Source organism: Macaca thibetana, chromosome 3, assembly GCF_024542745.1.
Source record: "Macaca thibetana thibetana isolate TM-01 chromosome 3, ASM2454274v1, whole genome shotgun sequence".
In the NCBI taxonomy this organism is placed as follows: Eukaryota; Metazoa; Chordata; class Mammalia; order Primates; family Cercopithecidae; genus Macaca; species Macaca thibetana.
Window position 1 is genome coordinate 118,322,075 of NC_065580.1, and position 14,617 is coordinate 118,336,691.

The following is a 14,617-nucleotide window of genomic DNA, read 5'->3' on the forward strand; positions in this document are numbered from 1 at the left end:
TTTAAACTCAGTTTGGAAATTGTTTGTTCAAGACAGATGGAAAATTACATATTTAATCTGTGGGCCTGAGCTTCTGTCCAGGTACCATCACAAATTAGTTCCAAGATATTGCACGAAATAATAACTTTATGACATGCAAGATGTAAAACTGGCACAGTATTACCTATCTCACTGGTTGTTGTGAGGATGAAATAATGAATGAGCAAGTGCTTGCAAATGCTCCATGGTTATGTGGACGAACTACTTAAGGATAGGGCTTGGTCTTCACGTCTGAATTCCCAGGAAAGCCTCATTCAGGAGTTGTGTATGGCTCTGCTTCATTTAGTTTCACAAGGACATTCATTCTATCCTTCTGGACAGAAACTAGGTCATGTTGGTTCACTGCTATTTCCCCAGTCCCTGTAACAGTGCCTGACGTAGTACACAATTCCGAATGAATGAATGAGTGAAAACACTTATTTTTATGGCTTTAGTACACCACAGTTTATTGATCTATTCTCCCATTGATGGGTTTTGCATGACTTCCAATTTTTTTTTCTTTCACAAAAACGATGAATGCTGTGTAAACACTTTTGAGCATTGAGCATACCGCTTGGTTCACGTATATAATCCCTTCTTAACAACTGTGTATTTGGTTAAATCATATGGTTTTCTTAAGGTTGAAACCAGTCTAATCTAACAAAATTAATATGGTTCAATTTACTACATGGTTATTGAATTATTGAGTTTAGCTTACTAATATTGTCAAATTGCTGTCCAAAGTTCCTGTTTATCCATATGGTAACTGACAATGAGTATTGTCAGACTTTTTACATTTTCCCGAATTGGTGGATATAAAATGATGATCTCATTGGGGTTTAATTTGCATCTGCTTGAGTACTACTGAAACTGCGCATCATATAAGGTGTTCATATTTTGCTCCTATCTGATCATTTCTTTTGATTGTGTTTGATTTTATCATTTCCTACTCATTGATTTGTAGGCATTTGTAGGTATTACAGACACTCCATTGTCAGTTATATATGTTGAAATGGATCCTTCTAAGTCTATGGTTGGTCTATCCACTCTTCAGATGGCTTTTCTGAAGAACAGAGATTTTAAATTTGTAAATAGCTTGTTTCTTTTGTTTATGATTTTTGTGTCTTATTTAAGCATAAACAAAATATAAAGAAAACTGTATGTTTCCTTCTGAACATTTTTCTAAAGTTTCTTTTACTTTTGGCTGGGTGCGGTGGCTCACATCTGTAATCCCAGCACTTTCGGAGGCTGAGGAGGGCAGATCACTTGAGGTTAGGAGTTCAAGACCAGCCTGGCCAACATGGTGAAGCCCCATCTCTACTAAAACTACAAAACTTTGCCGGACATGGTGGCATATGCCTGTAATCCCAGCTGCTTGAGAAACTGAGACAGAATAATTACTTGAACCTGGGAGGTGGAGGTTGCAGTGAGCTGAGATCGTGCCACTGCATGGCAGCCTGGTTGGCAGAGCAAGATTATCTAAAAAAAATAAAAAGAAAGTTTCTTTTATTTTTTATTGAGACAGGTTCTCACTTTGTCATCCAGGCAGGGTGCATCGGTGAGAACACAGCTCACTGTAGCCTCAACTCCTTGAGCTCAAGCAATCCTCCTGCCTCAGCCCCTCAAGTAGCTGGGACTATAAGGGCACACCATCATGCCTGAATAAGTTTTGTATTTTTTGTAGAGATGGGGTTTCTCCATGTTGCCTAGGTTGGAAGTTTTTTTTTTTTTTTTTTTTTTTCACATTTAGAGTTTTGTATGTGATGATGACAAAGACCTAATCTATCCCTGCCCCCTCCATCTCTACTTTCAGAATAACCAGTTTTATAGCACAATTTGTTGCAGAAGAAATTATTCTCCTTTTGATTTGTCAACCACCATTCTCGTATGTCAAGTTTCCAAATATGCACAGCTCTATTCCTAGGCTGTTTCAAAGGTTACTTTGCTTATTAAGAAACTAATAGCATGGTGTTTTAATTACTATTATTTTACATAGCTTTGTTATGTGAAAAGACAAGTTCTTTCAACCTGTTGATGAAAATTGTCTTGGGTATTTTTGATCATTGTTCTCCCAAATACATTCTAGAATCAGCTCATTAAGTATGATAACAGCAGCAAAATCAGAACAAGTAAAACAAACAAAAACCTTTTAGGAATTCCATTAGAATTGCATCAAGCCTATAGATCAATCTGGGTAGGATTAACATTTTTATGATACGGAGTTTGTTTTGTTTTTGACATGGACTTTCACTCTTGTTGCCCAGGCTGCAGCAGAATGGCGCAATCTTGGCTCACTGCAACCTCCGCCTCCTGGGTTCAAGCAATTCTATTGCCTCAGCCTCCTGAGTAGCCGGGATTACAGGCATGCACTACCACGCCCGACTAATTTTGTATTTTTAGTAGAGATGGGGTTTCTCCATGTTGGTCAGGCTGGTCTTGAACTCCCAACCTCACGTGATCTGCCCGCCTCGGCCTCCCAAAGTGCTGGGATTACAGGTGTGAGGCTCCGTGCCCATCCGGTATGGAGTTTTTTTTAATGCAGTAATGATATTCATCTGTTCATATATTTAGCTTCTCTTTGCTGTCTTTCAATAAAGTTTTATAATTTTCTTCATGAAATAATTGCACATACTTTAGTTAAAATTTTCCCCCAGATGCTTTATCTTTTGTTGATAATACAAATCATATGTTATTTTAAAACACCTTTTTTGATTAATACTTGCTATTGTGGAGAGTTATTGTGAGGTAGGTATTGGATTCTCCTCCTGTGAAAGTAAATTCAGAATTTTCTTCCTGTAATATAATATTGTAATATGGTGCAATTGTTGTGCTATATATTTTGAGGCTAAATTATTAAGTATACACATGCATTACATTATTATAGTTTTTTGGTATCAATCTTTTTGTTATGTATTAATCCTCTCAATCATTGATTGATATCCTTATATATTGACAAGGATAACAACATTCTGTGTCTTAAAATCTTTGTGTGATATTAACATAACTAATTTGTTTAATATTTGTCTACCATATCTTTTTCGTCTCTTTAATTTTAACGATTCTATGTCCTTATATTTTAATTGTATCCATTCTAAATAACATATAGCATTTTTTGAAATCAAATATATCAATCCCTCTCTCTATATATATATCACAAACATATATACATATGTATTTGCAAAATTTGTTGTTTAAAGGCCATTTTGTTGGTTGCCATTTTTCTTAATCCTACTTTTTTCTCTTAGAACTTTGTAAATATTGATGCATTCGCATCTAACGTGGAATGTTTTGAGGATATGTTTAAGGCCAGACTGAATTTTTTCTCTTATTGTTAGTGAGTTGCCTTCTTTTTTTTTGTCTGTCTAGACACCTGTAGTAGTCTTTGTTTCTGAAGTTCAATAGCTTGAAGTTTAATGGCCATAGTTTAACTATGACTTGTTTTATTTTTCTGAAATACAGTATATGCTTTCATTCTGCAGATGAAATCTTCTCTATTTCAGGGAAATTCTGCTATCTTATATCTTTGAGGAATAACTTCAAAAAATATTTTATTCCATTTGTTGGATTGTTTACTTTGGGGATGCCAATTTTCCTTATGTTGTATAGTCTTTGTTTTTCAAATATATTAGCTTTTGTGTCTTAATATTTTTGCCTTTAAAAGGTTTTTAAAAATCATTGTTGTTATTGTAAGCTGTTTCTTATTCCAAAAGTTGAAATTTAACTAGTATGTATTTTCTTTTTATGGTTTGTAAATCATTTAACATTCCAGTGATGATTTTTTTTTGTTTTTTGTTTTTCCTTAGATCCACAATCTCTTTTTTCACTTATTTGTTTATATCTTTTTTTTGAGCCCTTGTATTCTGAATATTTGTCCTTATTAAAGTGTTCTTCTTAATGAGGCACTTGTAAAGAAATTCTTCATTTTATTTGAGTTGTTTCTTATCCAGGCATGCTTTATAACTTTATTTGGTTTGCTTTATCTGTTTTTGTTGGTTTCTTTCCTTCCTAATGTTTAGATAGGAGCTGTGCACTTTGTTTTATTGCCACCCATGGTTGGGGAGTTCAGCCCAGGTATTATATTTGTTCTTGACTCTCTTTTCAATAAATCAGGGATGAGTTTTATTTCTCCCTCAATATCTAGTGTGATCCCTGAGCATATCCTGTATGCTCTAATCATCTATAGAAGGAGAAGATTGGAAATGGTCACGAGGGCCAGGGAGAAGAGTGAGGGAAATCATCTGAGATGCAATACAACCTTCTTTATTAGACCAGTTGGGCTCTGTGCTCTCCTTTGAAAAATTGTTCAACATTTTATGCCATGTTCAGTTCATCTAGTTGCGGAAATTGTTCTCCAGCTTTGGATTCTTCTCACATTTTGTATGTAGTCGTAGAGGCTTCCCCAAGAGTCAGCCTCATTGTTCACTTTCCTTGTTTATTTGATCATTCTCGGTAGCAGTTTTTCCAACTCCTCTATTAGAAGCAGGAGATAAGGAGACTCCTTTGGGGTGCTCATCTCCATGGATGGGTACTGGGGATAGTTAACAGGATTGTGAGGGGACTTTGTTATAGCTTTAGAGATTGTCACCTGAGTCCGGGTTGAGGCATGGTAAGCTTTTCTTTCTTTTTCTTTTCTTTTTCTTTTTTTTTTTTTTTTTGAGATGGAGTCTGGCTGTGTTGCCCAGGCTGGAGTGCAGTGGCCGGATCTCAGCTCACTGCAAGCTCCGCCTCCCGGGTTTACGCCATTCTCCTGCCTCAGCCTCCCGAGTAGCTGGGAGTACAGGCGCCCGCCACCTCGCCCGGCTAGTTTTTTTGTATTTTTTTAGTAGAGACGGGGTTTCACCGTGTTCGCCAGGATGGTCTCGATCTCCTGACCTCGTGATCCGCCCGTCTTGGCCTCCCAAATGGTAAGCTTTTCTAATCTGCTCTAGAAACATTTTTTCTTTCTTTCTTTCTTTTCTTTTTTTTTTCCGTTCTGGTAGTTTTTTTGTATTAGGCAAATACAAGTTTATTCCTGCCTCCTCTAATTTATTTTCTTTTCTCTCCCCCACCCCACCCATTTTGTCTGAAAGAAGAAAAAGTCTGTGAGGAAGTTTCAATGTATCATTCTATGCAGAAGTTCTTTTTGTGTACATGTTCATCTGTATGTATTGCTAATGTCTTCCCAAATGCCACTGTGGCTCAGCTGTGTTGACGGAACGATGGAAAGGTTTATGTTCATGCTCGGGCCACAGGGTGAGAGGAATGGGAGTGGAACAGGGATCTGGGCATCCACGAAATTCGTGGTGAGAAGTGCCTTGCGGATGGGAAGCGCCGGGGTACAGGACTGAGCACTTCCACACTCTGCTGGTTGGAGCTTCTCTCCTGGAAGAGTAGGAGGGCTTTGTGGTGGTTTGGTAGTGGGGGGGCATTGTTTTGTTAACTGCTAATAGGTTTACCAGACGGTTATTTTTCTTGAGAGGAGAGCCTGTGGCAGCATCTGCATCAGTGCCATTTGGATAGCAGAAGTGCCAGTTTCTGCTTCTGCTTGGGTCACTTCCTGGTGTTAAGAAGTCAGCACTGGACGATCTGAGATGTGGGAGATACGATGAAACCCTAGCATTAATCAGACAGCATTCCTATTTAACAGGGATAAGATTCAAAATGTTAAGCAAGATTCAAGGATAATAATGACACATAAGAAGAAAAACGTCACATAAAAATGTGATGAGAAAGGGAAGGCTGCCTTTGCACCCCGGAGAGAAATAGTCTTATGAAAGGGTGATTCACTCACGCACAATGGAAAATGACGCAGCAGAACTGGTGTCTGGCTGCTTTTCTCTTGAATGGAGCAACTTCAGACTCAGAACAATGAAAGATATTTTTTCACTTGTGCTTTTCAGAAGGGCCAGTGACCAGCTTGTAAACAAAACACTCTGAGATACTGTTTTTTAGGTTTAATTGGAATTCTGTTATTATTTCAAGATCCTTAGAGATCTCAACGATAAGATTTTCTTCCAATATTATTTTCATTTGAAACTAGAGACTGTTGATTTTTAAGACTGCACTGATAAATGTTTGTGATTTTAGAGTTGCTACTGACTATTTTAATTTGGCTTTGGCAGGGTCCTTTAAATGATGTTGTCTTGGTGTGAAGGGAACAATATCCGGATACTATAAATAATAGATCGATAAATTAATGGCATGAACGATTTAGAAATAAAAAGGCAAATATAAAATTGGAGAAAATATTTGTAATACTATAAGCCACGAAAAGGCTGAATTCTCTAGCTAAAAAATTAAATAGAAAATGATGCTTTTTAAGTCAGTAAAAATAAAGAACAACTTAATAGAAAAATAGGAAACTGGAAGAACAAAGAATTAATAAGCAAGGAATTATTATATGCTTAAATTATGAAAAATGCTTGATCTAAGTAATTAAAGTTATCATTATGTTTTTGCATATCAGCTTGACAAAAAATTAAGTTTGTTAATCCTAGGTGTTATTGAAAGTGTAATCAGAGTAAATGATAATTGGTTTAGTTTTTAATGAGGGCATTTTGGTTATATCCATCCAAATTAAAAATCCACATTAAAAATCATATACACTTTAGTGCAGTAATCCCATTTAGCAATGGTACCTCATGGATATACTTACAAAAGTCAGCCAAATATGTAAAATAAAACCTCATGAAGTTAAAAGTTGGGATTCACTGAATTGCATCTGCTTGATTTCATAATGTGCATTGGTTTTAGTATGTTGCTGTTCTGCTATCTGTAATCAACTATAATAGAGTAATATATTTGGTGGTTTTGGACCAAAATGCATGCTACACATGTGTCTGACTTTGATGGCCTTTACCTTTTCAAGAAAACTGTTGCAAACTTGAGCAAAATTTTCCTAGTTGTAATATTTTAATAGTGTCATGTAATGTAAAACATTTAGAAATACTCCTAAGAGAGTTTTCGATGTCAAGCGGAAATGCTTCTCTTCTAAGTAAATACCACCCTAATTGATTAAAAAAAAACAAAGAAACAAAAAAAAATCCTCATGATATCACTGGCCCCAAAGAGAAAAACATACAAATTTTCATGATGAAGTGATTGGTTAAAGAAATAAAATCCTACAGTGGAATATTATGTAGTCTTTAAAAGTAACAAGGTAGAACTATAAGTGCTGTTATGGAAAATTGGTTCTAACACATAATACATATACATGTATTTTGTAAATAGATAGTTTATCCTATAGGAGAATGGTTGTAATTTTTGTGTTCTTTTAAAATTTCTCAACCATACATATGTTTGTTTACATATTTATAATGTCAAAGGTTATATGAGTCTTGGGTCTATAAACCATTTTCTATTTTCTTTATAACTGCTTGTCTTAAAAATAGCTATCATATGTTATTAAAAATGAAAAAGAACAAAAAACCCAAGAAAATTATGTGTTTATTCTTCTTAATGCTATCAAGTTATCATTTAATATGAGGTATATTTTTTATTTTGCTTATGTATATTCAGTCAGAATTAATGATAGAATCTTCCCCCACCACCTCCCTACCCCAATACTCTTGTAACTTATTAATTTGTTACAGAGAATGACCAAAATGACTTAAATAAATAGTTATCTCCTGAGTGTCCTTGACCTTTCTTTATAGTTTAATTGTGGTCCCTTGAACCAGAGGGCAATCTGCAGACATTTTCTTTGTTATCAGAATGTGTGAAACTGGGTTTCAGGACTGTGTCAGAGAACTTTTTAATCATGATGCACTTTTTGGCACAAGAAATACCTCCTCATGGATTATTTCAAAGATGGTGATTTATTTTTAATTTTTAATTTTTTTTTGAGATGGAGTCTCACTCTGTTGCCAGACTGGCGTGCAGGATGTTGCGATCTTGACTCACTGCAACCTTCACCTCCCGGGTTCAAGCAATTCTCCTGTATCAGCTTCCCGAGTAGCTGGAATTACAGGTGTGTGCCACCACTCCTGGCTAATTTTTTTTTTTTTTTTTTTTTTGTATTTTTGGTAGAGATGGGATTTCACCGTGTTGGCCAGGCTGGTCTTGAACTCCTGACCTCAAGTGGTCCATCTGCCTCAGCCTCCCAAAGTGTTGGGATTACTGGTGTGAGTCACCATGCTCGGCCAAAGAAGGTGATTTCTTTTCTTCTTTAATTACACCAGGGATGGAAAAACTCTTTTCCACCTGTGTTTTGTCTTGATGGCTTTAGGCCACTCATCTGGTCACATTTAGATCTGCCTACAGGGAAGGATTACTGTAATGGGATATGACCATAGCAGTTCAAAGAATAAAGAAACCAAAGTGACCAGAAGTTCATGTTAGTTCAAAACATTATAACTGGGAATCTGAAAGAGTAAGACATCCTCTTCGGTGTTTGATGGAGCATTCTTAACTTGCAGATTTTTAGGTTTTTGTTTGTGCATTTGTTCAATAGCTTGCCTATTTTTTGTCTGGCTATAAACTTTTGTATTTGTAAAATGATGTCATCTGAATTCAGTACAAGATTATCCACCATAAAAAAAGTAAAGAACGATGACAGTAAAATTAATTTTATGATAATTGAGGCTTTTCTATTAATTTTTTGAGCTATACCTTATAGTTGGTGATTTTTTCCTCAAATGATTAAATTCCATGTGTCAATGGCAGTTCATTTTCTTTTAACTTTGAAAATTTAAGGTTGTACAAATTATTGCAATCATTTCAAGTAGCTCTTTTGTAGTCTGTGTCAAGAGATTTTACTCCAGTAATCTTAGTTTTAGGAGTTTATTCTAATTTTAAGACAATAATTCAAATGAAAGATTATTTATACACAAAATGTTCCTTAATAGAAGAATGTGTGAATTATGGCGTATTCATTAGGTAAGAATTTTATGCAACAAGTAAGCTGATAGTTATAAACCTCATGAGGCAATATTGAAAAATATGCATAAAAAGAAGGAAAATGAGAAGTGGATGCTACCACCAAAGCCAGCAAAATTACTATTTGGGTAAAAAAGTCAGAAACGTTAAAGAAATTAGAAAAATAAAAATAGTTGCTATGTTGAAGTATGGGAAATATGGGTGAAGTTATTTATTTCTTTAATTTCTCTGTCATAAGTTCTGCAATAAATAAAAATGTACAGAAAAAGGAAAGAAGCAAAGCTGGGTCTGATGGGAGAAGAACAAGGAGATGACACAGTCACAGATCTGGGTGCAATGATAAATAAACTAGGCCTTTTCTGTGGGATCCTGTCCCAAATGACTGTTCTGAGACACAAAGCAGGGATTACAATGACCTCCTTCAATAGACGAAAATATTGTAATATTTTACAATTTATTCAAGTGGTATTGTTTTTTAAAAAATTTTTCTAGGTCCTTTTCCTTGCTGAATTCTTCTGGCCTTGTATCCTGTTTATAATTCTGACAGTACTTCGTTTTCAAGAACCTCCCAGATACAGAGACATTTGTAAGTTTTACTTTTTATATACTTTTTGAATTAATCTTTGGAGAAAAAAACTCATAGCACTCTTTCTCGTTTTTTTATAAACTCTGAATGATGAGTAAAACGAATAGATAGGGTTTCATTATGACAATAACAACATATTTGGAGTATATGTCAATAAGCCACAATTTAGGCTTTGTCTTTTAAGAGTGATATTTACACAGGTTCACTCAATCTAGCACACAGATTTATTCTTCCAATTAAAACTGACACAGTTTGGGAATAGGTAAATAGCCATTATAAATATAGAAAGAGTAGAAGAAGTATAAGTGGGAGATGCAGTTCACTGTTTATCAGCATGATACTGATAGTAATGTTGATGGTGATGATGATGGTGGTGAGAAAATAATGATGCTGATGATATGATGATGATGGTGAAGATAGTGATGATGGAGATGATGGTGATGATGATGATAGAAATGATGATGGTGATGATAGTTATAATGGTGATGAAGATAATGATAGTGGTGATGGTGATGATAGAGATGATAGTAATGAAGGTGATGATGATGATGAAGATGATGATAGTGATGATGATGTAGATGATAGTAATGATGGTGATGATGATGGAGATATGATGATGGAGAGGATGACAGTGATGATGGTGATAATACTAGAGATAATAGTAATGATGATTAAGGCGATAGTGATGATGGTGATGACAACAGTGGTGATCTTGATGGTAATAAAGATGATAGTAATAATGATGGAGATGATCAGGAAAATAGTGATGATGGTGATGATGATGAAGACGATGATAGTGATGAGACTGATTATGATGGAGATAATAGTAATGATGGTGATTATGATGGAGATGACAGTGATGATGGTAATGATAATGGAGATGATAGTGATGATGGTGATGATAATGGAGATGATAGCAATGATGGTGGTGATGATGATAATGGAGATGATGGTGGAGGTAATGATGATTGTGATGATGATTACAATGGAGATGATAATAGTGATGATGGTGTTGTTGGTGATGATAGTGAAGGTAATGATGGAAATGATGATGATGGTGATGATAGTGATTACTATGATGATATTAACAGTTGTGATGGTGATGCTCTGATACACTATTACTGGTAACTTCCTGTGCCTCAGAAAAGTGGTCAGATGAACCATTTTGTTTATCTGCGTTGAAACCTTAACAAAATCACTCCTTGAGAAATAATGGCCTGCTTTGTCTCTATCAGGCTATACCACTTGTATGTATAATGTGGTTGACACTGTAATCATTACATCAGTGAGGGATTATTAAGTGTGGGATTTACCAAAATAGTGTGTCAGTTATATTTAGGTTTTACACATATTAGGACCATTCCTATCAGTTTGTCTTTGTTGTTTGGGGATTTTCCTGTGTGTTGCAGAATGGAAAAATGTAAAACCATGTGAGTAAAATAGCATTTAGGAAAAGATAAAAGCTTTTCAGGGTTTCTACTTTATTATTTATTTATTCAATAAATATGTATTGAGCGCCTTTTGTGTTTCAGGCCTTGCTGAGAATAGAATGGTGGACAAGGCATTTTCCCTCCCTTTACAGAGCTCATTGTAGGGCCAGACTATTACAATGCAGTGGGAAAATTGCCATGATGGGATTTTACACAGGGAGCCGTGTGAGCACACAGGAGGGATGGCCAATCCATTCTAAGGAAAGGCATCTGAGGCAATGTGCAACTTTGTCAGAACAAGGGAGTGCAGAGGAGAAATTGTTTAGGCAGGGCAGACAGCATGGACAAAAGCCTAAAGTGCAACCAAAAAAGGCAGAGATATGGCTGGAGAAGTAAGCAGGGTCAAATAAAGGGCTTTGTATGATGTTGAGGATGGTGAACTCTCAAAGAACATGAAGGAGCCATTGGAAGGTTTCAGGCAAGGTCATAATAAAATGAGCATTTAGGGGTCACATTCTGGATACTGGAAAAGGTTGAATTAGGGGTGGGTGGAAAGCAACACTACAGAAGGCAAGATCAACTTGTGGAGCTCTGGAGTAACCAGGCAAGAAATGGTTGTGCCCTGAAGCAGGGGGAAGAGGCCAGATTTAATGGACATGAAGGAGGGAAGATGGGCAGAAACAACTGTCTGGATGCATGAGGACAGGGAGGTCTTTGACTGGAACAGTTGAGTGGAGAGTGCACTCCCACCAAACTGACAGGGCACAGGACGTGTAGGGGATTTGGGGAGCTGTGCTCAGCATGACCATCTTGAGTCTGAGGGACTCTTGAGATTGTCAGGGTGAGCCACCTAATCAATCAGATTATGAATTTGGAATCACATAGATGAGGACACCTAAGAAGGAGAAACTTCCAGAATATAGGCCTCAGGAAGAGCACATTCAAGGGATAAACAGAGGAGACAATAAGCAGCAACCAGAGTGCTGGAAGGCAAACAGAGATTTGGAGTCTGCCTGGGAAGCATTGAAAGAAGGAGGCATGGCAGAGTGACAGGTGCTGTTGCTGTGTCCTGCAGGAGTAGATAAGGGCTGACAAGTTCTCCAGGGCAGTTCACTGGAGGGATAGGATGAGGAGGGCCAGGCTGCAACAGCCTGAAGAGCAAAGTGGGTGAGAAAAGGAAAGGTAAGTGATAAAAAAAAAAAAAAAAAAAAAAAAAAAAAAAACAAAAACAAACCAGGAGTACTATGCAGGAGAAATGGGCAAAACACGGCAAAAAAAGCTTGCATGCAACCAGAGGATAACATGGTATCAAGACTGATAAGAAGCCTCAAAATGATAGTGGCTAATGCAAAATTGTGAATGATTTAGTTGTAAATGATAGAGAGCACTAAGTCTGCCATCCAGTGTGGTACTAGCTCAGTCCTGCCTTATGGAAAGAGCAGCTTATGATGTTCCTTATCCTCAAAGTTTCCATCCATCCCTTAAACATTTATCAAGCTCTTGCTTTGTATCAGGAGTGCAGTCCAACAAAGATGTGGCCCAAAGAAACACTGGAAATATTTCCCAGAGGTATGCAGATGAGCTTTCCTACAGAAGGGAAGGCTTTGTCAGAGTCTCAAAGGGGCTCAGGAGTCAAAAGTGATCAAGGACTGCAAGTTGAAGCTCCATCAAGCCCCCCATCAGCTCTGTGGGGATGAGCATGGCGGGCAACTTTTGTGAACCTCTTCTCTATAAAGACAGCAAATTTCTCCTGGCTCCCAGGGCTGCTGTGAGGGCTTGGAGAGAAAGCCGGTCAGGAGCATGCACTCAGCACCAGGCCTGGCATGGAGATGATTTAAAAAATGCCCATCCCCCTCCCTCATGCTTCCCACTGTTTTGGGGTGACCTGATGTTACCATGCCAGGTCTTTAATCTTGGAGAGAAAATGTGTCCAGGGCTAAAGTCCCCAGTTTCTGACCCATTGAGCACTCTCTGTGGGGCCATCATTCCTGATGTGTTCCTGGAGAGAGAGATGGGACACAGAAGCCATGCCAAGGAAATGCACTCTCTGGGCACTGTTGCTGACCCCTGAAGTCACCACTGTGTGGAAGATGTTCTGTGTCTGTCCTGTTACAGGAAGAGCTGGCCCCATTCTTATGCTGTGACTGAGAAGGACCTTAGGAAAGGTGATGTGGGTTTTACAATTTTAGAATGAAGCCAAAGACTACATATATGGGTATTTTCACTAAGAATAAATAATCTTCCAAAGTTAAGATTATTTGCATAGTAAAATGAAATTTCCTGTTAAGTACCTTGAGAGATTAAAGCTTGAGAAGTTTTATGTATATGTCTGTCCCAGTAAAATTCTGTTTGTGCTGTTGAAGTTAGGCTTGTGATCACCTATGGTGTGGGCAGGCTGCACATGCAGGTGGACAGGCACAAGCCCAGGGCGCTGCTGCTTCCTCGAGCTACATATGAATGTGAAAACAGCTGCCAGGGCAGCGCTGCCTTTGTGTTCTCACTTTCAGGGACTGGAAAAGAGAAAAACAAGAAGCGGTCAGGGACCCTGGGGAGACCTAGGAAAGTGCTCCAGGTTTCAGACTGGCCCTGGCAATCCCGGGGTGCTGGACAGGCATCTCCGTTCCAGGCCTGCTCCTGGAGGTAGTGAGGTGCAGTAGAATGAATATTTGACCTGGAGTCATTCTTGGGTTTGTGTATGATTTGGGGAAAGACACACTTGTGATTCTCAGCATCCTCATTGTAAAACATGTTTTTAATTGTATTCCATGAGATGTCCAAGACGTTCACACCGGTTTACTTGTATTACAAGGTGGCCCAAAGATACAAAGCCAAATGTTTAGTCTTGGAGATACACTGTATCCCAAACTAGCATCCTCAAATTCTCTGATCCACTGAACACCTCACTGTGGTGACTTCCATTCCTGATGTGTTCCTCAGAAAAACAGGACACAGAAATTATGCTAGGGAAATACACCTTTTATTGCTAGCTGGGATATAACTCCAAATCCTTTTATGGTATATTATTCTAGAGCACTGAGCCATGTGTCTGCTAATAACTCCATTTGTTCCCTTAGCTAAAAACCTATTCATGTATTTTTCAATTCATTCATTTAGTGAGTGTCTTCTATGTGACAGGCATTGTGCTGAATGCTGGGCATAGGGAGTCTCTAAGTCCTGGATTGTCTCCCTGACCAAATTAGATGTGAGCGGTAAGGCTGTCAGCAGGGTTTCATGAGCTACATCGTATTAGATTATGATGGTTATTGTAGCTTTCTTTTTCTTTTTTTCTTTTTTCTTTTTTTTTTTTTTTTTTTTTTTTTGAGACGGAATTTTGCTCTTATCGCCCATGCTGGGGTGCAATGGCACGATCTCGGCTCACCGCAACCTGTGCCTCCTGGGTTCAAGTGGTTCTCCTGCCTCAGCCTCCTGAGTAGCTGGGATTAGAGGCACCTGCCACCACACCCAGCTAATTTTTGTATTTTTTTTTTTAGTAGAGATGGGATTTCAACACACTGGCCAGGCTGGTCTCAAACCCCTGACCTCAGGTGATCTGCCCACCTCGGCCTCCCAAAGTGCTGGGATTACAGGTGTGAGCCACCATACCCGGCTGGTAATCGCAAGTTTCAAGTTGTTGCAGCCATCAGCATCCTCACTACTCCCACTCTCCTGGTGGTGTGAAGGAAGGATATGGTTGGGGATGTGTAAACAGCGTGTTATCCACAGAGGT

The 14,617-nt window shown here is 37.9% G+C and overlaps 1 protein-coding gene across 4 annotated transcripts in view; it reads left to right on the plus strand.

Moving 5' to 3' along the window:
• ABCA13 (ATP binding cassette subfamily A member 13) overlaps positions 1-14,617 on the plus strand; it is a 504,903-nt gene that overhangs the window by 12,256 nt on the left and 478,030 nt on the right. For all 4 annotated transcript variants that reach the window (XM_050785548.1, XM_050785549.1, XM_050785550.1 and 1 more), the window contains exon 2: positions 9,367-9,460. In XM_050785548.1, coding sequence (XP_050641505.1) covers positions 9,367-9,460 — 94 coding nt within the window. The remainder of the gene's footprint in view (positions 1-9,366; positions 9,461-14,617) is intronic.